This window comes from Phascolarctos cinereus, unplaced genomic scaffold, assembly GCF_003287225.1.
Source record: "Phascolarctos cinereus isolate Bilbo 61053 unplaced genomic scaffold, phaCin_HiC Scaffold_5;HRSCAF=322, whole genome shotgun sequence".
NCBI lineage: Eukaryota > Metazoa > Chordata > Mammalia > Diprotodontia > Phascolarctidae > Phascolarctos > Phascolarctos cinereus.
In genome coordinates, this window is record NW_027555958.1 from 447,630,656 (window position 1) to 447,655,910 (window position 25,255).

Consider the following 25,255-nt stretch of genomic DNA (forward strand, 5'->3'; position numbering starts at 1 on the left):
ATAAGTGTCTGAAGCAGGATTTGAATGCAGGTCTTCCTGACCCTAGCTGCTCTGCCATACCACCTCTTACGGCCCCTGGATACCTTTCTGAAATGAATCCCTCCCAACAAAGCAGCTTGATGCTAGAACGAGGGGCATGGCCACATCCCACGTGACACATGCGACATGTCTCTTGTCTCGGGGGGAGTGGTGCTTGGTATAAATGAACGAATGAGTGAGTGAACGAATGAGTGAATGAACGAGTGAATGAGTGAATGAATGAATGGGCAAGCTTTATCAAGCACCTTCCATGCACAAAGCTGTCTGCTAGGCACTGAGAATACAAATGGAAAAGTCAGGCAATTCCTTCTTTTGAGGCTCTGGAGTTAGGAGTACAGCCCTTAAAGAAGGATTCCACTGCAGGTCCGGTGGGCGGTGGGGCTGTGGGGCTGTGGGCCTGCCTTGCATCTTTACCCAAAACATCATGGTTGGGGGTGAGGGGTGTGAGCAGCTGAGGCCTCCCTTGGGCACACTGCCTCCTGAAGCAGGTGGATGGATCAGGTTTTGAGAAAAGCCAAAGCATGCTGTTTTTTTTTTCCTCTTCCCTTGCAGGGCCGAGGGGCTGTTTTGCAGCCCAAGAAGACACCATCTGAAGATGAGTTTGAGACAATCAAGCTGATCAGCAATGGGGCCTATGGGTAAGGACCCTGCCCTGGTGCCCCTGCCCCTGCCCCTGGCATGGACCGAGCCCAGCACCAGTGCGCTTTAGACAGGACTGGGGTACTCTAACATTGCATGGACAGACCCAGGCCCTGGTGTTAGGGACGTGCTCCAGAGGGTCTTACCAGGCTTAGATTCTCGGGGGGAGAGGGGGCCAGCCGGGTCTGCAGGCCGTGTGGCGCTTCCCCTTAGCCTGTGATGTCCTGGGCTGAGCCCTGGAGGGGCAGAGACCTGTGAGCTGTCAGAAGGGTTTGAGGCTGCAGCGCTTGGTGTGATCGATGCTTCTGGCCCTCTCTGAAGTCCTCACCAGCCAGCCCTTTAAGAAGATGTCTTAGGAGTTTTCCTGGAATTGAGGCCCAGAGACTTTTGGGACACCCCATATTGGTGTTGATAATGCTGTTTACCAGTCAGTGCACAAACACTGCTTTAGCACTTCCTGCGTGCCAGGCTTTGTGCCCAGTGCCCAGAGTGGCCTTGTTGCCCCTCCTTGGAGGACAAGCCCTTTGTGAACAGAACCGACTCTTTCATCGCACGGTGCTCAGCGTGTAGTAGGTGCTTCATCAGTGTTTTTCGGCTCTGGGGCCCAGACCCGGGCTTGTGACTCGGATTGCTTTGCCTGCCCGTCGCCCCTCCCCGGCCCGAGGATCCCGAGGAGCCCCTGCCTTCTGGGGCGGGGTGGGGCGGTGTCATCCCGCTGAGGCCACGTCGTGCCTTGCAGGGCCGTGTTCCTGGTACGCCACAGGTCCACCCGCCAGCGCTTTGCCATGAAGAAGGTCAACAAGCAAAACCTCATCCTGCGCAACCAGATCCAGCAGGCGTTCGTGGAGCGTGACATCCTCACTTTCGCTGAGAACCCCTTTGTCGTCAGCATGTTCTGCTCCTTTGAGACCAGGCGCCACCTGTGCATGGTCATGGAGTACGTGGAAGGTAGGGGGCCTCGCCGGAGCCAGTGCAGACCAGAGGGGTGGCCTCCTGGAGCTCGGAGTACGTCGGGGCTGTCAGGTCAGGTGGCGGCCCCGGTGGCAGCCCCAGACGGGAGGTCGGTCCAGGGGAGGAAGAGACGATGGGACTGGGCACCAGCTTATGTGTGGGCCAAGGGGTGGTGACGGGAGCCACAGCAGTGCCCTCAGCAGTCGGAGGGGAGCCGGGGAGCTCAGCTGGGGACAGACTGGGTTTGAGACCCAGAGAGAGGCCGGTGGGTGACGTGGGGCTGGATTCCCATTGTCTCCTGGAGATGGTGCAAGCCCAGGGGAGCTGCTGGGGTCTCCCCAGAGGGCGGCAAGCTTTGCCTTTTGTATCATTTTGTTGAACAGAGGAGCCGGAGAGGTAGAAGAGCCAGGGGAGGGTCCAGCTCCAGGAGGCAAGTGGTCAGTGGGTCAGTGAGGTCAAGAGGTCAAGGGTCATGTGTCCTAGAAAAAGTGTTCAGCTTTTGATGTGGGAAAGGGAAGCATTTCTGCAGCCCCTCGTGCGTGTGTGGCACTTTACAGACATTGCCTCATTTGTTCCCTCCAGCAACCCTGCAAGGTAGATGCTGTTATCATCCTCATTTTACAGATGAGGAAACTGAAGCAAACAGAGATTGTGACTTGCCCAAGGTCACACAGCTAGGAAGGGTCCGAGACTGGATTTGAACTCAGGCCTTGCAGATTCCAGGCGCGTTGTTCTATCCACTGTACCACCTAGCTGCCTCAAAATAACTAACACTTATATGGCACCTACTACATACCACACACTGGGCTAAGAGCAGGTATTATCTCGTTTTGCTGTCACAACAACCCTGGGTGGTAGGCACTGTTATTATCTCCGTTTTACAGTTGAAGAAGCCGAAGCAGGCAGAGGTTAACTAACTTGCCTCGCGTCATGCAGCTAGGAAGGGTTTAAGGGCAGATTTTCACTCGGGTCTTCCTGACTTCAGCCTGACACTCTCTCCACTGCCCCATCAGATACCCCTCTCCACGTGTGGCCCAGAGAGAGCCAAGGAGGCTGTTCCCGAGGAATGGGTCTTTGCTAGGTCCTGTGCTCAGCCCAGAGAGGGCACCCGAGGAAGGCTACCAGTCCCTGTCATAGCCAAGCTTTGTTTAGCCTGGGAGGTGTCAAAGCTGCTGTGGGCGCTGTCATTGCAGGGGGCGACTGTGCCACACTGCTGAAGAACATTGGGGCCCTGCCCGTCGACATGGCACGCATGTACTTTGCTGAGACCGTGCTGGCGTTGGAATATCTGCACAACTATGGCATTGTGCACCGGGACCTCAAGCCTGACAAGTAAGGAGCCTCTGGGGGGCTGCCTCCAGCCTGCTGCAGTCCAGCAGCCGGCCACTCTTCAGGCCTCTGCACAGGCTGGCCCTGAACGGACTCCTGCCTGCTGGGCTTGGCCGCTACGAGCAGGCCGTCGTCTGTCGGCTGCCACGACTGCTCCTGGGCCCCTTCATACCCACGTTGGGAGCTGGGCATAGCTGCACAGCTGGGCGCCCGCATGGGGTGGGGTGTTGCAGGTGGGGGGGTGGGGTGCAGGGCAGGGGAAGGCCTGAGCCAGGTTTGTTTCTTTGTCTTCAGCCTCCTGATAACATCCATGGGTCACATCAAACTGACCGACTTTGGGCTCTCCAAAATAGGCCTCATGAGCCTGACCACAAACCTGTACGAGGGCCACATTGAGAAGGACGCCCGGGAGTTCCTGGACAAGCAGGTGAGTAGCTCTGGGATGCCCTGCCACAGCCGGCCTGGCTCGGGCTGCCTGCTGAGGAGGAAGATGGGGGAGGAGAGGGCCCGAGGCCCTGGACGGGGTGGGGCGCAGGGACCCCACCTGAGAAGTCCCATAGGACAAAACTCTGAAGCTTGGACTCCCAGAGAGCTCCTTAGTGCTCTGAGCGGATGAGTGACTTGTCAGGATGTGTGAATGACAGAGCTTGGGGCCAGCTCACCTCCCACCACACTGGGCTGCCTCTCATGCCATGCCTTGAAACCTAGTAAAACACTCAGCCTGGGGGCAGCCTCTTCATCCCTGCTGTGCAGACCTGTGATATAGGCAGTGTGAGGCCCTGTGCCTCTTGGTGGAGGGGTGGGGTGGGGGAGTGGTTCTGTGACTCACTCCTGGTCAAACACTGAGCAAGTAGAGGGCACAGAAGGGTCTCCAGCGGATGCCTAGTGGGGAAGAGGAGGGGGAACCAGGCTCTAAAACTGTCTTGTTGGGCAAGAGCATTGGGTCCGGTAATAAGGGGAAATTTAGTAGGAATAAGTCAAAAGTTCAGCCTTTGGCCTTCATGGTTCTTCACAAACACCAGATGGGGGGGTGGGGTGTGCCCACGGGGGGGCAGAGGGGGGCTTTGTGGACTGCAGGCTCCCTAGGACTTAGCAGTATGATGTGGTCCCAGGCCACTTTGCCCTGGCCTGAGCCCATGGGGGGTACTGTGGATGGTGCTGGGAATGAATAACTGGAAGGGCATCTGGAGAAGGCAAACAGGGCAGGAAAGGGCCAGGCTTAGAGGCTCCTAGCTAACTTAGACCCTCCGGCCTGTGGGAGAAGCTTCTGGACCTGTTCTGCCTTTCTCCCAGGGCAGAGCCAGGAGCATGGGGCAGGAGCTGCAAAAAGGTAAATTAAGGCTCTGCTCCCCAGAGTGGAGGGGGATGCCTGGCTAGGTGTAATGGGCTTCCACACCCTGGACGTCTGCCAGGAAAATGCAGATGTCTGCTTGTCGTGGGTGGGGCGGCGGGTAAAGGGTCCCTGTTTTATGGCAGCTCACAAGGTCTGTGGGGCAGTCAGGGAAGTGACATCCAGGGGATTCTGTGAGGTCTTCCTGAGTGCTAAGCTGGCGCTGTCTCCACTATGCCAAGCTCTAGGTTGCTCTCAGCTTAGGGAGCTCCCAGTTGGGGCACCACGAGGGTTGGTGACTTACCTGTGGTCACACACCAGGACGTGTGTTCAGTTCTTCCTGACTCTGAGGTCAGCCCCTCACCGCCCTCTGCGCCAGCTCTGATTCCAGAGCTCAAACTAGTCTCATAAAAGAATAGAGAGAAGGTTAAGGATTGAAGCCATTTGCATAATCACGGCTATTTGGGGGGGCATCTGTGAAGCAGCTCTTGGTGCCATCTGCACCTGGGGATTAGCTGAGTAGGCGTGTGGAGGCGGGAAGGGGATGCCAGGACCGTGCCATGTGAAACAGGCTCACCACAGACTCGGCCTGAAGCCAGAGCAGGGAGGCTGGGGCTCTGAGGAGCATCATGGGAAAGTCCCATCACTGCACACTCCCTGTGGCAGTGTAGGGTCCTTTCTTTAACAAGGGATACTGGCGGCCTCTCGAGAGGAGACAGCACCTCAAGCCATGGTGGTAGATGGCGAGGCGCTAGCAGGCAGGACCCCAGAACAAAGCACAGCCAGCTTCAAGGAGCCTGGCCTGGTGCAGGGAGGGTGCTCTGAGGGGTCAGTGTTGAACCCAGCCTGTCCCTCTTCCTCCTCCTCAGCCCTTCCCCCTCCCCCACGCATACACACATAGTGCTAACTGAAGTCGGCCGATATTGTGTAAACCTTGATAGACTTTGGGAGCTTAGGTACTGGAATTAGCTTAGGCACCAAGAGGCCCAGTGTCCTAGATAGGCAAGTGACTTGCCCACAGTCTTTCAGTGACTTTGAAAGGGAGTCAGCATTAGAACCCATGTCCCCTTACCCAAGTCCAGGACCTAGCCCCATATGGCTCAGGGAGAGGACTCTCCCATGGGCATTCCAGCTACAGAAACAGTGGGGCATGGGGGCCAGGGCCCTTAACTCACCTGGGCTTGGAGTTGGGAAAGATGAGCTGGTTTGAATCCAGGCACTGAAACGATAATGGGGAGAGCCAGTGTCTGGAGGGTGCTTGAAGGTTTTCCAGGGGCTTTACATGGGATCTCACAAACGTTATTATCCTCATTTTACAGATGAGGAAACTGAGGCCAGCAGAAATTCAGTGACTTGCCCAGGGTCACACAGCTCGGAAGTATCTGAGGCAAGATTTGAACTCGGGTCATTCACTACCTGTGTGACCTGGGGAAAAACATGATCTCTGAGCCCCATTTTCCTTATCCGTAAAACGGGCATAATAATGATAATGTTGATGAAAACCATGATAGTGATTCTTGTCCTCTGCCCAGGTGTGTGGGACCCCAGAGTACATCGCTCCGGAGGTGATCCTGAGACAGGGCTACGGGAAGCCTGTGGACTGGTGGGCCATGGGCGTCATCCTTTACGAATTCCTCGTGGGCTGCGTCCCTTTCTTCGGAGACACCCCCGAGGAGCTGTTTGGACAAGTGATCAGTGGTGGGTTGTGGGCTGCACACCTGGCCCGTGGCCTCCAGCTGGCGTGGGGAGTGGGAGGTGGTCTGGGACAAGGCTGAATGCTGGGCAGCCAACCTGGGGTAGAGCTAGGGGAGACCCAAAGGTGGGTGCCGCCTTGAGGGACCTGCCTTCTGCTTCTGGCATCACCCCCGCACCGCCTCCCACACACGTATCCCTGCTCCTCCTGTCCTCAGATGAGATTGCGTGGCCTGAGGGTGATGACGCCCTCCCTCCTGATGCCCAGGACCTCACCTCCAAGCTGCTGCACCAGAACCCTTTGGAGAGGATGGGCACAGGTAGGCTACAGGTGACAGCCAGGGCTGGGCAGTGAGGGCAAGGGCTTGGCTGTGACCCAGGATGCCAGCCACAAGGCTTGTCTCGTGGACTGCTTTTGCAGAGACCCTGGTCAGTTTGGGGCGCATGTTCCCCTGGCCAGGCCCCAGGGCCTGCAGCTCATGGCCCCTGGTTTCCTTCCCTTTCTGTGCCGGTCTGAGACTGTGGCCGTTCTCTCTCTCCCCTGCCCACACCACATCCCTTTATAGGCAGCGCCAGCGAGGTGAGGCAGCATCGTTTCTTCAAGGACCTGGACTGGACGGGCCTGCTGCGTCAGAAGGCTGAGTTCATTCCACAGCTGGAGTCCGAGGATGACACGAGCTACTTTGACAGTAAGGGGCTGGGGGCCAGGGGTGACCCTGAGCCTGCCTGGTGTCTCCCCTGGGGCTCGGCTTATCCCCACCTTCCAGCCCGTTGGTTGGCGGTGTGACTGCTTCTAGCATCACCCCCCTCCCCTCCCCCCTCGTGGCAGTTTATCCTGACCCTCCAGCCTTTGTCACCCTCTCCATGCCTCCCCCTCGTCTCCTGGGGCTACCCTCTGGGGCCATCTCCTCTGTCCCCCCCGGTCTTCTCTGGAGTACGTCCATGCAGCAGATCCTCCCGTGGCCTGGGCTCACAGCCAGTCCTGACCCGGGTTGCCATCCTCTGGATGGTCTGCAGCTTATCAGTGCTCCCAGAATTGACCACAGCATTCCAGATGTGGGCCTTGATTTCTCTATAACCCAAGTGTAAGACTTGACGTTCATCCCTTTTGAATTTCATCTTGTCAGTCCAGCCTCGTTCTCAAGGGCCTGCCAAGATCCCTCTGGATCCTGACTCATTTGCTGTGTCAGCTCTCTCCCTCCCGACGTTGGCATCTGCCAATCTGTCGAGCTGGTCATCGAGGCCTCTCTGCCAGGCGTTGTGAAAAGCGTGGGATGGTGCTGGGCCAAAGCGCGATCCCTGGGGCTCTCCCCTGGAGACCTTCTGCCCAGTCGGCCACTAAGAACTGGGTCTGACCACTCAGTGATTCCAAATCCATTTTACTGTTCTCCCATCTAGTGTGTTTTTCCAGCATCCTGCCATGCTCCATCCAGCCCCATCCGCAGCACACTCCTCTTACGCTGGGCTAGCAGCCCTCTCCGAGCAGGAGTCATGTGCAGCCTGGCCTTCACCATGTGAGCTGGTGTGAATAGAGCCATGTGGGCTCTTGGGGATCCCTGGCTTCCTAACCATCCAGCCCTTTCGTGACCCTTTCTAGACGTTCCCCAGGAATCAAGGTCATGCTCACCATCTCTAGTTTACAGACTTGATTCTCTTCCCTTTTGGGAAAACTGGGCTGACGTTTGCCTCCCTCCTGGCCCCTCTTTCGTTTCTGCCACCCCTGGCAGTGGCCCAGCCTTCCCCCTTGCCGCCAGCTCTTTTGGGACACAAGGATGTCGTTCACTGGGCCCTCTTGGGGCCACAAGCTCTTCTCTCACCGTCCCCATGTGGGGCATTGGCTGCCCATTAGCTGTTTTATGGATGGGGGCGGGGTGCAGCTCAGGACAACACTAGAAAGTGTTGGAGACAGGATGAGGTCTGGCTCTTCAGACCCTGCGTGCAAGCCCCTCTCCTCTCCCTGTAGCTGCTTCAGATCCTGGCCCCGCTGAGTTGCCAAGCCACCTTTTACTCAGCTCCTGGCTTCCTCTGCCCATCTCACCAGGAGGCCCACCCTGAGTGAGGCCTCGTGCCCAGCCAGGCACATTGGGCAGTCAAACCCCCTTCCTCATCTAAGCTGCCATCATCCAACACTGAGAACCACGCTCTGGTCCACCCCCTTCCCCCTCCCCAGGATACTCCTAGGATTGGGACGGGGACACTTGTTTGCAGCAGGGTGCGATGAGGTGCCCCCAGCCCTTCGGGGCTCCCAGACTCACTGGGGCAGCCCTACACCACCACCCTACCCCGGGGCCTCTGCTGGGAGGGGCGGAACCCTTCCTCAGCCTAGCCTGCCCACGTGTCTGTCCCAGCTCGCTCAGAACGTTACCGACACGTGGATTCGGAGGATGAAGATGATGCCAACGACGATGACCATGTGGAAATCCGTCAGTTTTCTTCATGCTCCCCGAGGTTTAGTAAGGTATGGGTCTTGGGGCATCTCCAGAGGGTCTGGGGCTAGTCAGCCCAGGACTGGGGGTGCCCAGAAGGCACTGGAAGGGGATTCTAGCCTGGTGGGAGCGCAAAGGCAAAGCTGGAGGGGAGAGGAAGGCCTGGCCTGTCTTAGTCTGGAGCCAGCAGCTGTCTCGGGGACTGGGAGAGGTGTGGCCAGGCTCTTGGGCATCCTGGGGCTTAGGGCTAGAAGGGCCCATAGGTATTGGTGGGCCACGGCCCTATTTTTGTACTGGGGATTCGGTGTACGTGTTGACGTCCCCATCCCCACAGCATCAGCTTGTCACCCTCTCCTCAGCACACTTGGCCGTGGTCGCTCCCCCAGAATGGTTCTGCCTCAGGGAGCGCCCCCCTTCTGCTCCTCTGGCTCACCCTTCCGTCTCACCCTCCCAGCTTCCCTTTAATCCCTCGTCCCCTCATCCTGCTGTCTGTCCCGCTTCCCTGGTGGGTGCCACCGTTTGCCTGCGCTGCCCTCACATGAGCTGTAGAACACGTGCTCCTGCGGGGAGCCGTGCAGCCATGTTGGCAGGATCCACAGTGAACGGAAGCTCCCCTGGGCCCTCCGTGCTGCTGGCCATCCTTGCCTTCCGCGTGATTGCTGGGCGCCCCCTTGTCCCCCCGGTTTCCCCGCCGGCCCTCGTTCATCTCCCTCTGCTGCCCCAGCCTCTGTCCCTGACCTCTGCCTGCCCGCCCCATTAGGTGTACAGCAGCCTGGAGAGACTCTCCCTGCTGGAGGAGCGCAGGACCCCACCCCCTACCAAGCGCAGCCTCAGCGAGGAGAAGGAGGACAAGTTGGACGGTCTCAGTGGCCTTCAGGGCAAAGACCGGGGCTGGGTGATCGGCTCCCCTGAAATGTGAGTAGGAGGGCTCGGTGTGGGCGAGGGAGATGATGTGCTGGGCACTCAGGGCTTGGCCAGTTCTGGAAATGCCTTGGGGTGATCCCTAGGGAGGGAGGGAATCCACACCCAGGCTGTGTCTTCCCCTGCAGATTGCGGAAGCGGCTGTCAGTGTCTGAATCCTCCCACACAGAGAGCGACTCCAGCCCCCCTCTTGGGGTGCGGCGGCGCTGTTCAGGGGCACTGGATGCACCCCGTTTCCCAGACGCATCTGACGAGGCAGGAGGCAGCCCCCGGGAGAGCCAGCAGCTGACAGAGGGTGCGGCGTTCCTCACTCCACAGCCCAGAGAGGGTGGGCCCAGGTCCACTCCTGAGCAGCTGGGAGAGCGCAAAGCACAGGGGGACAAGGAGCCAGGTCCGGTGACTGCCTGAACTGCCAGTGTCTTTTCGGGGCGTGGGGCACCTATCAGAGGAGTGCCCTGTGGGTGGGGGGGGGAGGAGATGGGAAGCAGAACTTAGCAGGGGGCTCCTGAGACATTTGTAAGAGTCCCATGGCTCTGTCCCTGGGCTCAGCCCAGCGGCTCTAAAGGTGCCGATCACCAGAGATTGACTGGGGGGTTCTGGTCTCTCACGACTGCCGCTGTAGGTGGGAGTCCTGCGAACGTCTGTGCCCAGCAAGGCCGCCGGAATAGCCATGAAGGCCTGGAAAGCTCCACGCCTAAGGCCATCAGCGACCTGGCCGTGCGGCGGGCACGCCACCGGCTGCTGTCCGGGGAGTCTGGAGATAAGCACACACCCAGGCCTGCCAATAAAGTCATCAAATCGGCCTCAGCCACTGCCCTGTCCCTTCTCATCCCCTCAGGTGAGGGCAGTCCAGGGTCCAGGGCCAGCCCAGGTCTTCTTCCTCCATGTGTCTGTGGGGCCAGCCCAGGTCTTCTTCCTCCATGTGTCTGTGGGTCTATGACCGGAGGGACGCTGTTGTCTGTGCATATGTGTGTGCGTGTGTGCATACGTGTGGGTGTTTGTGCATGTGCCTCTGGACCATAGGAGACCATGAGTAGTGTGACTCTACGTGTGTGTCATGGGGGCTGAGAGCCTGGGGCCTGGACGGCTGGATACCCTCAAGTCTGTGGGAGTGACCGTAACAGCTCAGGGCCTGCCCTGAGTCTGGAGTATGAGCCACTTTCCAGATTGCAGTTGGTGTTTCCTTTTTGTGTTCTTGGCTGTAGATTGCGTGTGTGTGTGTGTGTGTGTGTGTGTGTGTGTGTGTGTGTGTGTGTGTGTGTGTGTGTGTGTGTGTGTGTGGTGATGGCCCTGGGGGCAGGCACTGGCAGCTGGAGCCTGGGGGTAGAAGAGGTGCATGAAGTGGGGGACGGTGAGATAGGAGGGGAGGTGACTTACTGGGCCCATGTTTCTGCTCCAGACCACCACGGATGCTCCCCCTTGGCCAGCCCAATGTCCCCCCACTCCCAGTCATCCAATCCCTCATCCCGGGACTCGTCCCCAAGCAGAGACTTCTCTCCGGCCATCAGCAGCCTGAAGCCGCCCATCGTGATTCACCGAGCTGCCAAGAAGTATGGCTTTACCCTGCGAGCCATCCGGGTCTACATGGGGGACACCGACGTTTACACTGTGCAGCACATAGTCTGGGTATGTCTGTGTGGGCCAGCTGGAGAGTGGGCCGGGCAGCCTTAGTCATCCCAGGCCATCGGGAGACAGAGGAAGCCCAGGGCTCCCAGGGAGAATGAGGCAGGAAAGAGCTCAGAGCTGGTCTCTTGTTGGAGGCAGCACGTGGAGGACGGGGGCCCGGCCAGCGAGGCAGGATTGCGGGAGGGCGATCTCATCACGCATGTCAACGGCGAGCCTGTGCACGGGCTGGTGCATACCGAGGTGGTGGAGTTGATCCTCAAGGTGAGGAAGGGCCTCACCCCTGTGAGCCAGCCTTGGGGGGGGGACTGCAAGGCTTTGGGGAGCTTTTGGGGGACGGGCGCTGGGCCCCCGGGGGTTGGGCTGACTACCGTGAAGCCCTTGATTCTGGCTCACAGGATTCTCCCTGTCTGTGCTTTGAACCCTGTGAAATCTGCTTTCCCCAGATCTAGGGTGCCACACGTCACACTATGGCCAGTGTGAAAGAAAAAGAAGGCTCCACTGTGCCATGGGGGCATCAGCCTTCCCGAGACAATTCATTAGTTATTCTAATAAATTATTCTGAGTATCTCAGCCAAGAGAGACAGAGACAGACAGAAGCAAAGACAGAGAGAGAGAGACAGAGATACAAAGAGACAGGAAGGGTCTCTGCAAAGCTCGCTGTCTGGCCCAGGCTTTTGTCAGCTGAATTTCTCCTCTTCCCAAACAGTCCTCAGAATTCCACGCTATGATGCCGCCTTGCAGCAGGGGTGGGTGACGGCTGACCTCTTCTGAGGCCCCAGGCACTTTCTGGGTCCAGGCTGTTCCCTGAGGAGAGGAGGGGGCTGCCCTCAATGCCTTTGTGGAGACTCGGGGCTTCCCATCCTGGCCTTTGCTCCAGTCTTGTCGCTCGCTGCCCTGATTCTGTCTGCAGGGACAACAGATTCTCCCTCGGTTTAAATCCCTTGCCCCTTTAGAGATAGTTAGGATTTTGGTAAAGGAGAAAAAAGGCTTCAGTGCAGGGCATCATTTTCCTAAAAATGTGGCCCACCAGCTGGTGGCAAAGAGGGCCTGGAGTCAGGAAGACCTGAGTTCAAATCCAGCCTCATGGGCTTACTACTTGTGTGACCCTGGGCAAGTCACTTCACCTCTGTTTGCATCATTTCCCTCATGTAAAATGGGGATAATAACAGCAGCTGCCTCTGAGGATTGTTGTGAGGATCAAATGAGAAGATATTTGTAAGCACTTAGCGCAGGGCCTGGCACGTAGGAGGCGCCCTGTAACATTAGCTACAGTGACGACGGTGGTGATGATGCAGCAGGTATGTGTAGCAGATTCCGCAGGCTGGAGAAGTGCCTGGTTCCTAATATTTCTCCAAGGGGGAGGAGGCTGGCGCATTCCTTCTTTCACCACGTCTTCATCCCCCAGGATTCCCTGATTTCCAGCCTCGCTGCTCCCTGCTTTCGCCTTCTTGATCCTCCATCTTCTGAAGGATGAACCTGCCAGGCAGCCCTGCAGCGGGGGTGTGGCGAGCCGTCTGCCAGACTTTGTCTGTTTTCCTCCCTTCACTTGGGTGGTCTGTAGTCTTCTTCCTTCGCCCTTTCCCCACATGCTCAGCCAGGCCCTTCCTTGCTAGAGTTTACATCTGTCTGTCTGTCTCTGCTTCTGTCTCTCTTTCTCTGTCTCTCTGTCTCTCTTGCTGAGATACTGAGAATAATTCATAAGAATAATTGATAACTGAGCCAGGCCGAGGGTGGCAGCACCATCACATCCCTCTCTGATCGCAGCCTCATAGCTCCCTGAGTGTGATGGCCTCCCAAAGTTAGGAGGCAGCCAGGGGCAGGGCACGCCTGGGTGCTCTATGTGTGACTTGGGTCAGTCACTTCTCCTTTTGGGGGCCTCAGTTTCTTCTTCTCTAAAGTGAGGCCATTGGTTATGATGGTCTCTGAGGCTCCCTCAGCTCGGGCCCTGATCCGATAGGGCCCTTCTTCCCTTTGCCTCTTGAGCTGACCTGCCCCTCCTTGTGCCCATCAGAGCGGGAACAAGGTCTCCATCTCGACAACACCCTTTGAGAACACATCGATCAGAGTGGGCCCTGCACGGAAGGGCAGCCACAGGTCCAAGATGGCCCGAAGAGACAGGAAGAGCAGGGCCAAGGATGGGCCTGAGAGGTGGGTGAGGCCTGGGCACCCGGCCCCCAGACGAGCACACGCACACACATGCACCCTGCATGTCCCACCTCCCCCAGATCTGACTGTTGACCCCTGGGCCCCCTGCCCATACCCACCTGCAGCATCATGGCCCTTCTCTTGGCAGCAGGAAGAGGGGCTCCCTGTTTCGGAAGATCACCAAGCAGGCATCCTTGCTGCACACAAGCCGCAGCCTGTCGTCCCTCAGCCGCTCCCTGTCCTCTGGAGAGAGCGGGCCTGGCTCCCCAACACACGGTCACGGCCACAGCCACAGCCACAGCCTGGCCCCACGCTCTCCAACCCAGGGCTACCGAGGGGCCCCTGAAGCCTCACATTCAGGTACCTGGAAGCTGTACTTTCCCCTTGAGGGGCCCCTGCCTTGGGCCCCACCTTCTCAGAGATCAAGAATGAGCACAGGCCTGGAGCTGGTACCAGAGCCCCCTGTAGCACCACCTTGAGCCGGGGCTGGAGGGGGAGGGGCAGCATCCTGGGTGGGAGATGGGCTGGGCTCCTCTTGTTTCTGAGGCTCTCACTTTCTCTCTCTCACTCTTTCTCCAAAGTAGGTGGAAATTCCTCCCAGAGCAGCTCACCCAGCTCCAGTGTGCCCAACTCTCCAGCTAGCTCTGGCCACATCCGCCCCAGCTCCCTGCATGGCCTGGCCCCCAAGCTGCAGCGGCAGTATCGCTCGCCCCGGCGCAAATCGGCAGGCAGCATCCCCCTGTCCCCCCTGGCACACACTCCGTCACCCACCCCTCAGGCCACCTCTCCCCAGCGATCCCCGTCTCCTCTGCCTGGCCATGCCCTGACCAGCAGCCCTGCAGCCTTCCCAGGAAAGCTGCACTCCTCACCACCCTTGGGCCGGCAGATCTCGAGGCCCAAAAGTGCTGAGCCGCCACGCTCCCCGCTCCTAAAAAGGGTCCAGTCAGCCGAGAAGCTGGGGGCGGCCCTGGGGGCCTCAGAGAAGAAGCTGTCTGCCTCGCGCAAGCCTAGCCTGGACCTGGCCCCCTGTGAGGTCAAGAAGGAGCTGGTGCTGCCCAGTGACCCAGGGGACAAGGCCCCGCTGCCCAAGGCAGCCTCTCGCAGCCTGGGCACCATCCGGCATGACCGAGCCGAGCGCCGGGAGGCCCTGCAGAAGCAGGAGGCCATCCGCGAGGTGGACTCCTCTGAGGATGAGGATGACACGGATGATGATGGCTCTGAGAACAGCCAGGATGGACAAGGCCAGGGGCCCCGCCAGGCCCAAGAGAGTGCCAAAGAAAACCCCCGTGGGCCCCAGGACCCGTGGGGCAGAGCTCGGCCACCCCCAGCGACCCCTGGCATCCCGATGAGGACGCTGGCTGATGAAGCTGCCTCGGGCACCGTGATGCAGCTGGTATCTGGCAAGAGCCAGGCCCCGGGGGCCAAGGCACCCCCGAGTTCCCCTGGTGCTCAGGACTCTCCTCAGGGCTCCTCGAGTTCTGGGGGTCCTTGGGGTGCACCCTCCACAGAGCCCACGCTCCCCCGGGGCGACTCACTTGTAGCACTTTGTCCTTGGCTGTCAGGAAGTCCCCTCCCTTGCCCGGGTCCACGCCCAGTGCAAGCCCCTGGGAGCAGCTCAGGCCCAATCCAGCTCTGGCCTCTGCCCCTGCAAGTGCCCACCCTGCCTGAGGGGGGGCACAGCTGGGACACAGTCTCATCCCAGGCCGCCCTGAGCCTGCAGCCTGGGTCCAAGCTAGAGGGGCCCTCCCCGCCCAGCCAGCCCTGGGCCGCACAGCTCACCAGCCCTTCCCAGCCCCTGGCCCACATCACCCCCAGCCTCAGCCCTGCCCCATGTCCACCTTGGGAGCCCAAGTGCCCCTGGGCAGAGAAGGAGGAACTAGCTTTGAGTAGCACCAAGGTGCCGGATGCTGCTGGTGACAGCAGGCAGGCCCCCCAGTGCAAAGGGCACCTGCAGCCCGCTGGGCATGAGGAGACTGTGCCCCCAAGAGCCCCGCATGAACCTCATGACTGTGCTCTGGAGTGTGATGACCTCCTGAGAAGAACGTAGCTGCCGGGCCTGGGGCCCCAGTCCCTCCCGCCTGTGTAATATATGCTCATGGAAACGACTGGTGTGCCGCTATCTCTGTGGGGAGCAGGGAGAAGGGGGGACCCTGGCAGTAGGCCGTGCCCAGTGCCGGGCCACTGCCCCTGCTGGGGCCCATGAAGCATCCATCTGTGCTAGTCCCAGCCGTCGTGGTCACCAGGGCCAGGCTTGTGGTTGCAGTCTTGTCCCCCTCGAGGCTGTACAGTGCACAGCGCTAGTAGCCATAGGCAGCGACAGGGTGGCCTGGGGATCCCACCCCAAGTGAGTGGAGGCAGGGAGGGCAGCCTCAGCCCTCTCCCTCATCTCCCATGTCCCAAGGGCCTGTTCCTCAGAGCTGCAGGCACTTGGATAGGGGGATGAAGTGTGCGGGCGAGGGGACATGGTTTCCCTGACTCCCATTTGTCTCTCAGGGTTAGCCTGGGCTCTCTGAGCCTTGAGGGAGGTGTAACTGAAAGATGGTGTAGTAGGGTCTGAGCTCCTGGGCTGTCTTAGCAAGAGTGGATGTTGGAGGTGAGGCTGGGGGGGTGGGGGAGAGAAGGTGGTTCTGGACTGAAGCAAAAGCTGCATCCAAGGAGTTGTTCTCTAGGAAGGAAGAGCAGTAGGGGCTCTTCTGGGTGATCCCTGGGTTTAAGGGATTAAGTAAGGCCCCCTCTTGCTGAGTGCAGGGATCTGCTGCATGTCCTGGGTGGGGATGCTCAGGCCCAGCTCTCTGGCCCCTCAGGATGCCCACTGAGCCCCAGCCCCTTCACCCACCTGCCTGTGGCTGTGCAAACTCTTCTGTGAAATATATGTATTTTTTTAAATATGAAAACAAGCAGAGCTTCACGTGGCCCTGGTGCTTATGCCTAGGAGATGGAAAAGGCTGGGGTGGGGGCAGCCGAGGAAGTGAGGGCTTAGGGGCCTTGGGAATCAGCAGCCCAGAGGGACCAGAACTAGCTTCCTAGGAGTCCTGGTTGGCCAAAGGGCAGGACTGGGAACCCCACCACCTTGAGGCTGAGGTTAAGCAACATGGGGAAATCTAACCTTGAACTCTGGGACACTAGAGGGTGGGGAAGGTGTTTTAGTGGGGTGGAGAGGGTGCCCAGTGATCCCCAGAGCTTTCCTAGGGCCTTTAGAAGCGCTCCTCGGGAGGGGGGGCAGAGCTGCTACACACATGAAGTGCCTGTCAAGGGCAAGGCGTTGGGGGGAAGTAGAAAGCTAGGATGAGACCTCCTGCCCCACCACAGCTTACAGACTAAGAGCAGAGTCAGACCCAGGGAAGCATGAAGCACACCAGGGCGTGATCGCTGGGGCCACCCCGGGGATGTGCACTGTGCCCCACCCCCACCCTCGCCCTCCCATGGCCTCACCCTGGGGGAAGTTCTCATGACAATCAGAAGGATTTCGAGAGAACCATTCATGGTAATCCATCTACAGTGTCGTTCTTGGCCCTCCTCTCATGTATTCCTTTACGGTGTGTGCTGCAGCCCCCACTCCCCACCGTACACCTCTCCATTCTAGTTCTGAGACTGTTGTGTGACTCGTTGGCCGTGTGCACTGCCGGCAGAGAAAAACAGAATGGAGTGCATAAAAGGACTTGGCGTTTTCCCCAAAGCATCTGGCCCTTTCTCTTCCTCCTTCCTTTTCCCCGTCTTTCTGGGCCCAGCAGAATTTTAGCATCTGCCCAAGACACGTGCAGATGGATGAGCACATCCCAGTCTGGGCACCAAACTTACTCCACTTGGTCTGTCCCATGTGGATGGTTATGCCCCACCCTGGAGTGGCCACAGGGCTGGGGTGGGAGCTTCAGCCACAGTCTAGGGAAGGATGCTGCCTGCAGGCAGGCATCCAGACAGACTGCTTGGATGTGGACTCAGGGTTGGGCTTCCTCCAGGAGATCAGTCTCCCCAGATAGTAACAATCAGGGTCATCCAACAGGGTTGTTCCTGTTCTGTCAAGGGTTCTTGAGGGGCCATTTGTAAAATGGCCCTTGGCTCCAACCCCTTTATCCAGATGCTCTGCAGGCTTGTGGCTTGCCCCATTGTTACAGCTGGCAACTGTCTGAGGCAGGTGGTGAGCTCGCGGTTCCGTAATGCCAAGCCAGGGCCTCTGTCCTCTATGCCATGTTGCCTTTTCTCCTTTATGCCAGGCGCTGTGCAGAGGGCTGGGGATTCAGAGATAGAAGTGAAGCTGTTCTGCTCTCAAGGGGGCTCCTGTTCAAATGGAGAAGACAACGTATTTAGACAAAGTTCAAGGTTTTTAGGGAGCTGCAACACCGATGTCTCTGGCTGGGGGTAAGGGTGGTAAGTTCCTCATAGAAGGGGGTGCTTGAGTCTTGAAGAAAGAGATTCCATGAGGCAGAGGGGAAGAGAGAGGCAATTCCAGGCATAGGGGACAGCCTGTGCAAAAGCGTGGAGACTGGCCAGTACCTGGCACCGCAGGGTCTTGCATTTTCCTCAGCTTTCAGCCAGAGGCAAAGGGGAGGGGGAAAGGCTGGTGGAAGCCTGTCTGCTCCTCTTTGAGCCCGTAGTGATCAAAGGCGTCCTCCAACCTGAAGGTGGAAAACTAGACACGCACTTGGGTGTCTTAATAATCACTCAGTTGTCTTTTTCAGTAATAATACTTGAGATTGGGGCAGCTAGGTGGTGCAGTGGATAGAGCACCAGCTCTGGAGTCAGGAGGACCTGAGTTCAAATCCAGCCTCTGATACTAGCTGTGTGACCCTGGGCAAGTCGCTTAACCCCAGTTGCCTCCAAAAAATAATACTTGAGATTGTGCATCCTCTGCTGCTACCTGTGATATCTCCTCAAGGTCTCTGGAGAATTGATCTCTCCTCTCCTCACCTCCCAACCTCTGTGCCCGCGGGGTTTGATCCAGCCACTCTCTGTTTTCTCTATTGTCACTTGACCCAGTCTGTGGGGATGGTGAAGCCAGTCTGTATGGGGTGTGTCCACCATGCTTGATCAAGGGAGATGTTTCTTATAGAAGCACGGAGCCAGGGGCCACCGTAGGCTCCAGGGGAGGCTTCGGGCAGGACCAGAGCCTGGGGCCAGCCATCAGGCTGAAGTGACTTGTGGGGACAGAGCAGGAGTAATGGCGGGTCCCGAGAATGAACGGTGCTCGATAGGACACAGGAGTCTTCTTTGGAGTCTGGTGTTTGTCCTTTTCTGAGTCTTCCACTGGATGGTCTGCTAAGTTCTTCAAGAATGTAGTTCCCCATGAGAGGCTTGGGTCCCATTCTTGGGCCTACGGTGACTGCCAGGATCGAAGGAAGGCACGTTCCTCAGATCCTGACCGTGGTAGCAGAGCAGTGAGGGTTGGCACTTGGGAGGGAACCATAGCATGCTTCCTGAAGCATTACCCAGCTTCCTCTTTGCCAGGCACTGTGCTAACTAAAGACAAAAGCAGGACAGTCCCTGCCTTCCCGGAGTTTACTTTCTAAGCTCCTTGGAACAATAGAATCCTTTTATCTCATTTGTCAACCACTGTGTCCTGGAGGTCCATAGGACATGCCCATGCCTGTAAGCACGCCTCCTTGTAAGGTCTTGGTGGTACTGCCCCAAGCTGGGACCCCAAAAGAGTTGCCAAACCCAGAACGTTGGTTTTCCCTTTCCTCCCGTCTCAGTAGTCTCCTGCTCCTAAGCTGTCGTTTTTGTATGGTGATAGTAACTTAATATATAATTAGATTATCCCTCAGAAAGGCAAGCCAAATGGGTGGCCAGGGTGACTTGGCCTGGTTCTGCAGGATAGCTTGGAATCCCAATAGTGTGTAAACTCAAAAGAAGCTGTGATGGGAAGACTGTCCTAGTGGAAGCCCATCTGTGCTCTCCCCAATGAGTGAGTGTGGGCGGGGACTTCAGAGAGAAGTGCAGCTCCTTCTGTGGGTTTAGCTGTGTTCAAATAAATGTGTTTTACTCGTAAACTTGAACTGTCATTTTTAAGGTGTATGCTATAAACTGTCAAACATAATTTGGGGAAATGACTTTTTTTTTTTGGTAATGTGGATCCAAAAATGGGGAGGAGAATAATTTTTCAGAAAGCAGTCTTTGGACTTTCATTAAAGACTCCAACTTTGTGTCCAGGGTAGTGGGGAATCCCAGAGTGAGACAAGCCGGGTCAAACATAGAGCTCTAGGGAAGAGCCCTCATAGGACTGTCAGAGTTAATGGATGGCAGATTCCTGAACAGCCTACAGGGGAATAAAATGACTTTTAGGGATATACCAAGGACTCGACTGCTTTCCTTTCTCTGTCATGGGGCCCATAAGAGGGTGGTACGGGGAACAGAAGACCAGGCTCTCTGAGGTCAGCCCCAAACCCCTGCCATTTGCCAAGAGATGACATTATAATAAGTATCAATACATTAAGATCTAACCTGGAATACTAGCTGGGTGATTCTAGGCAGGTCACAACTGCTATCTGCCTCAGTTTTCCTGTCTGTAAAATAGGGATGAGAATGTTAGCTAGTGGGGCAGCTAGGTGGCACAGTGGATAGAGCACAGGCCCTGGAGTCAGGAGGACCTGAGTTCAAATCTAATCTGCCCTCAGATACTTGACACCAGCTGTGTGACCTTGGGCAAGTCATTTAACCCCAACTGCCTCACTTAAAAAAAATGTTATTTACCTCTAAGGGTTTTCATGAGGATCCAATGAGATCATATTTGTAAAGTGCTTTGCAAACCTTAAAACTCTATATAAATATTCTTGTTGACAGAGCTCCAATCACTGTTCTGGTATCTGAGTCTGAGCTTTCATCACATCTCTTCTGGACTACTTCGTTAGTCTCCTAATTGCTGTCTCCACCCCCACTTTCTTTCCTTTCCAATTTGACCTAGCAGCACCCACATTGATATTCCTAAAGGATGGATTTGGCTGTGTCACTCCATTACTGTAAATTCTTTGACACTTCCTGTTGCCTCTAGGATAAAATACAGACTGCTCAACCTGGTACTCAAGGGTCTCCAAAATCTAGTTCCCTTCTGTTTCCAATCTTAGTCCTGTAAATGGACAACTGCTCCCGTCTTACACACCTGCTTTTTCTATTACCACTGAAGTGGTGGGACCATTCTCCGTGAAGGCCACCAGGTGGCAGTCCGAGCTCATGTTGCTCCAGCTCCTGAGGGCAGAAGTAGGATCCAGCCTCCTCATACAGACAGATTTGCCTCGGGTCCCTGCCCCTTCCGCTTTTTCGCATTAGTGCCTGTGCCTGGTTTTGATCTAGTTGAAGGGTTTGAATGTATGTGCCCTCATCCTGTTGCCACTTTAATCTACCTCCCAATTTTACGTGACCCCAAAAGATGACTCAGCCACACACAGGTTAGACTACTAAAGGATATGACCAGATGTGCTGGTAAATGTTTAACAACCTGCTCTCCAGGCTGGGGTGGGGAGTAGGGGAATGTGCCCACAACACCCTTTTAAATTTAATCTGCAGTAGTAACATTTCCTCCATCACCTTAAGTCTAGACAATCAACTAATAAATCAAGGCCTGCTTTGTAGCATTTTCCAATTTCTGAGGTATAAATGCTGTCACTGAAAATGTAACAACCGGGATAGCATGGTCTGGTTCAAGCTGGCTCCAGCACAGCCCGAGTTGATACTAACAGAGTAGGGCCCTCCTCAACCCTACGGATTCTTCATGGAGATGGTGAAAACAAAATTCACAGGGTGAGCTTTAAAACCCTGCAGATATTCTGACTTCCACTCCTGCTATAAGATGAAGAACCTCAGTACCTGTATCTGTTCTGCACCTGATTTTCCCACAGATGCACCCATAGACTGTACAAGTGGGCAATTGCCCCTCAAATATTTTTATCTCAAAGGTAAGGGATAGGAGACAATCTCTGTCTTCACTTAACCCACTGGCTTGTGGGATGCCACAAGAAGGGAACCCATCTGGCCTTAGTATAGCCACTGAGTACCTTTTATGGGCTTTTCAGTGTCCTTTGAACCCTGAGCTAGCCACAGTCCTACTGGCCACCAAGGGGCCTCGGACAGTGCCATCCTAACAGTCCAAGCGTGTCTCCTGTCCTCTCGTTTCTTCCTGTATCTTTATCCAAAGACAGGAGGCTCTCCAAATGCCTCCACCCCATAGCAGGACACTAGAATTACCTTAAGTGATGGTCTTTATGTTAAATGCCCCTTCCCAACAGTTACACACTCACTGCTTTTCTCAGGTGCCTAAAGATGTAAAGAAACACTGCCCTAAAGCTAAAGTGATGTTTCATATGGCTGCTTTCTTACACCCTCCATTCCAGGCTAGGCCCTAGACACATTTCGTCTCCTGTGTCTGTGAACAAGAGGCCTCCCCAGTCTAAAGGCACTTCTCCCTCCCTCCCTTCCTTCCTTCCTCCCTCCCTCCCTTCCTTCTCTCCTTCCCTCCTTCCCTCCTCTCCTTCCCTCTTTCCCTCCTTCCCTCCCTCCCTCCCTCCCTCCTTCCTTCCTTCCTTCCTTCCTTCCTTCCTTCCTTCCTTCCTTCCTTCCTTCCTTCCTTCCTTCCTTCCTTCCTTCCTTCCTTCCTTCTTCCCTTCCTTCCTTCCTTCCTTCCTTCCTTCTTCCCTTCCTTCCTTCCTTCCTTCTTCCCTTCCTTCCTTCTTCCCTCCCACCCTCTCCTTCCTTCCTTCCTTCCTTCCTTCCTTCCTTCCTTCCTTCCTTCCTTCCTTCCTTCCTTCCTTCTTCCCTCCCTTGGGAATCCCCGCTCAGGTGCCACCTCCTCCATGAGGCCCATCTTGCTTTTTGCCAGTCATTACCAGGAACATACTCTCAAAATGATAGGGTCTGGTTAATACAGTGCATTTACTCATGTGTCCCCATATTGCCCCCTCCGTCCACCTCAGTAGAATGTGAGCTTCTTGAGGCCAAGAACTGTCTTTTTAATTTTGTATCACCAAGACCTAGTGCACTGCTTTGTCCGTAGTAGGTATTTAATAAATACTTCTTAATTGAATGCAGTAGGTCATTACTAAAATATTTCGAAGTGCTTGGGGAGGCAGGAGGAATGAACCTAAGTGATATTTGTAAGTATACACATGGTGGGAAGGGGTGGTGAGGTGCTCCTTTGATGGTGAGACCAGAGGAAGGGACAGATTTTCCTCCCACAGGATGGCCCTGTCAATCAGCTAGGATTAGCAAGTGCCTACTGTGTGCCTATCAATGTGCCAGGCATCGGGGAGATAAATATGATGAATGAAACACTCTACTTGCAAAGAGCTTACATTGTTTTAAAAAAAAATTAAAAGTTTTTTAAGCTAGCAAAAGTTTACCTTTTCCCCACCCTCACCCCCATTGAGAACAACAGAAAAACAAAACCCTTGTTACAAACACGTTTGACTCTGTGACCCCATTTGGGATTTTCTTGGCAAAGATATTGGAGTGGTTTGCCATTTCCTTCTCCAGCTCATTTTAAAGATGAGGAAACAGGCAAATAGGGTTAAGTGACTTGCCCAGGGTGGCACAGCTGGGAAGTCTAAGGCTGGGTTTGAACTCAGGTCTTGATTCCAGGACAGTTGCTCTATCCACTGGGCCACCTCCCTCTTCCTAATTGTTATAAATGTGGATAGGATTCTGAGCCGTCTAGATGACAGTCCTCAATTCTGCCTGATGTGATGATGCTCCAGACTCACTTTGCTACTAGTAACTATATACAGTGCCTTCTTGGTCAAAGGTTATGGCCAGATCATCCGGAAGAGTTAGGGCTTGAATTCACGTATCAATCACATTCACACATCCGAAAGATTCTGGATAATCTGCCTGGGGCGGCTCAGGCCACAGCCCGGGAATCCCAAGGAGGCTCCTTAGTGAAGGCATCAGCTGCTTGCCGACGGTCTTCAGGCACTGGTCCAATGCCGTCCGTCAAAGCACCGTGTCTTCGGGCTCGGAGCAGGCGACCGCAGATGTTTCTAAACTCCACGCTCTCTTTCAAGTGGATGGGCAAGTTCTGCTTTCGCTATCGTCTGCCCCATCCAGACGAGCTGCCAAGCGGACCCGACGATGCTGGTGCTCATGGCCAGCAGGGCCAGGGCGCAAGGGCTGGGGTCCGGAGACTCGAGGACTGCGCCCCCCTCATCTCCCTGCGTGGCCGCCGCTGACAGGCCCCCGCGGCCCTCCTTCTCTCGGTCCTCTCCCGGTTCTGCCTGCTCCTGGGAAGCGGGATGCGTATCAGGGGAAAAGCCGTCCCTCCCGCGTGCCCTGGACCTCCTCCCGGTCCGCCAGCTGCCGCAGGGTCTGCAGGGCCACTATCTGGTGATTGACAGAGGCCAGGAGATGCGCGGTGTTGGCCATGGCTGCTCCCGTTTTTCTCTGCCCCATTCCTGACGCCAGGTGAGGAGTAAGAAGATGAGAGAGTGCTTAAGGTCAACAGGGCCCCAATTTTCCTATTTCCTTCCCTCCCGTCTTTCCCTCCGCTGGCCAAATTCGCTCCTCTTCTCCCTGTGTGGGGTCAGCCCTGCTCCCCTTGACCTGTAATCAATATGCATTATATAGACATGTTATACATTATATATGGTATACACAATGCATACATTCATATACATACACATATGTGCACATACAATATGTGCACAGGGTGCACACACATGTGCATACACAAGATGTGTGTGCATTGTGTAGGTGTATACATATATGTTGTGTATGCACATATATACATATGTCTATATATTTACTTGTGTATTTCAGCCTTCTGAGTCCTTCACCTTTCGATCAGAAGGTGCATAGCCTATTTCATCTATTAGCCCTACGGAGTCATGTGGCTGGTCATTACAGTGATCAGAGTTCCTAAGCTTTCAAAGTTGTTTGCCTTTAGTTTTGTTATTACATAAATTATTATGAAAAAATCAAATTATTGTGGTTCTGCTTCATTTCGCATCAGTTCGTGTAAGGCTTCTCAGGTTTCTCTAAAACCACTCCCTTCATCCTTCCTTGCAGCACAACTTGTTCAGCCATTCCCCAGTTGATGGGCATCCCCTCAAATTCCAATTCTTTGCCACCACAAAAAGAGCTGCTATCATTACTTTTGTACATTCTTTGTTTTGTTTAGGATTAATCTCTCCTTTAATCCACACTCCCTCTAAATTACACTTTCTCTCTTATCTCCTTTTCCTCCAATTTCCCTGGTTAGTGAAATGTATTTATATACCCAATTCTGTGTGTGTGTGCTCTTCCTTTTTTTTTTTTAATAATTCTGATACAGTGAGAATTGTATCAGCTGTTCCCCTACCCCACCTCCTTGTGTTATACATACTAGACTTCTACTTGCACACCTCCATCACATGACAATTTTCCCTAGCCTTCCCTTCCCTTTCCTTCCCAGTGTATTCCTCTTTTCCTCCCTTTTCACTTTTCTTTTAAGCTCATCCAAACATAACATAAACAGAATCAATCTAATTAGGCTCCCTCTATGACCTCGATCATGTATCTTCTTCTTGTATTTGAATTTTTAAAACATTTTTTATTTTTAATTTATGGAATAAAGCAAGCATTTTCATAGCATAGGGAATATGGAAAGCAGGAAAGAGGTATCTCATGACTAAAGAGACATAAACATCCTGATTGGGGAAAAAAAGAAAGAAGGAAGAGGACAGAGTCTATAAACTACAGGCCGGTGAGCTTGACTTTGATTCCAGTGGAAAATTCTACAGCCAGACATCGAAGAGATGGTTGGTGAATGCCTAGAAAGGGCAGCAGTGATCACAAAAGGCCAGCTTGGCTTCCTAAAGGACAGGTCTGGCCAGGCTCATTTCCTTTTTTGGCAAGATTGTTATGTTGGGAGATGAGGGGAATGTTGTGGCTACAGTTTATCTGGATTTTAGCAAAGCTGTCATGCCATTCTTGTAGAAAAGATGGAGAAATATGGATTAGATGATAATATGATCCAGTGGAGATAGAACTGCTTGCACGACCAGACCCAAGAAAGTAGTTATCAGTAGCTCGGTGTCAATATGGTAGGAGGTCTTTCGTGGGGTACCCCAGGGAGCTGTGATATTTAACATTTTTGTGAAAGAAATCTGACTTTGGTCTCGTCACTGGACTCCAATGACTCTGGAGGACAGAGCGAGGCTGATGACCTTGCACAGCCCTGCCTCCCTTAAAACCAATTCAC

The 25,255-nt window shown here is 55.2% G+C and overlaps 1 protein-coding gene across 20 annotated transcripts in view; it reads left to right on the forward strand.

The window, feature by feature from the left end:
- Positions 1-19,082, forward strand: part of MAST2 (microtubule associated serine/threonine kinase 2) — a 161,476-nt gene extending 142,394 nt beyond the window's left edge. For 10 of the 20 annotated variants that reach the window (XM_020987612.2, XM_020987614.2, XM_020987616.2 and 7 more), the window contains 16 exons: positions 592-677; positions 1,418-1,626; positions 2,823-2,961; positions 3,253-3,385; positions 5,821-5,986; positions 6,199-6,300; positions 6,547-6,669; positions 8,329-8,438; positions 9,167-9,321; positions 9,456-9,718; positions 9,950-10,165; positions 10,727-10,953; positions 11,092-11,214; positions 12,965-13,101; positions 13,247-13,458; positions 13,680-19,082. In XM_020987612.2, the coding sequence (XP_020843271.1) occupies positions 592-677; positions 1,418-1,626; positions 2,823-2,961; positions 3,253-3,385; positions 5,821-5,986; positions 6,199-6,300; positions 6,547-6,669; positions 8,329-8,438; positions 9,167-9,321; positions 9,456-9,718; positions 9,950-10,165; positions 10,727-10,953; positions 11,092-11,214; positions 12,965-13,101; positions 13,247-13,458; positions 13,680-15,145 (3,867 nt within the window). In that variant the 3' untranslated portion in view covers positions 15,146-19,082. The remainder of the gene's footprint in view (positions 1-591; positions 678-1,417; positions 1,627-2,822; positions 2,962-3,252; positions 3,386-5,820; positions 5,987-6,198; positions 6,301-6,546; positions 6,670-8,328; positions 8,439-9,166; positions 9,322-9,455; positions 9,719-9,949; positions 10,166-10,726; positions 10,954-11,091; positions 11,215-12,964; positions 13,102-13,246; positions 13,459-13,679) is intronic. The other 10 variants (XM_020987615.2, XM_078156611.1, XM_020987610.2 and 7 more) reach the window with 4 other exon arrangements.
- The last annotated feature ends 6,173 nt before the right edge of the window (positions 19,083-25,255 follow it).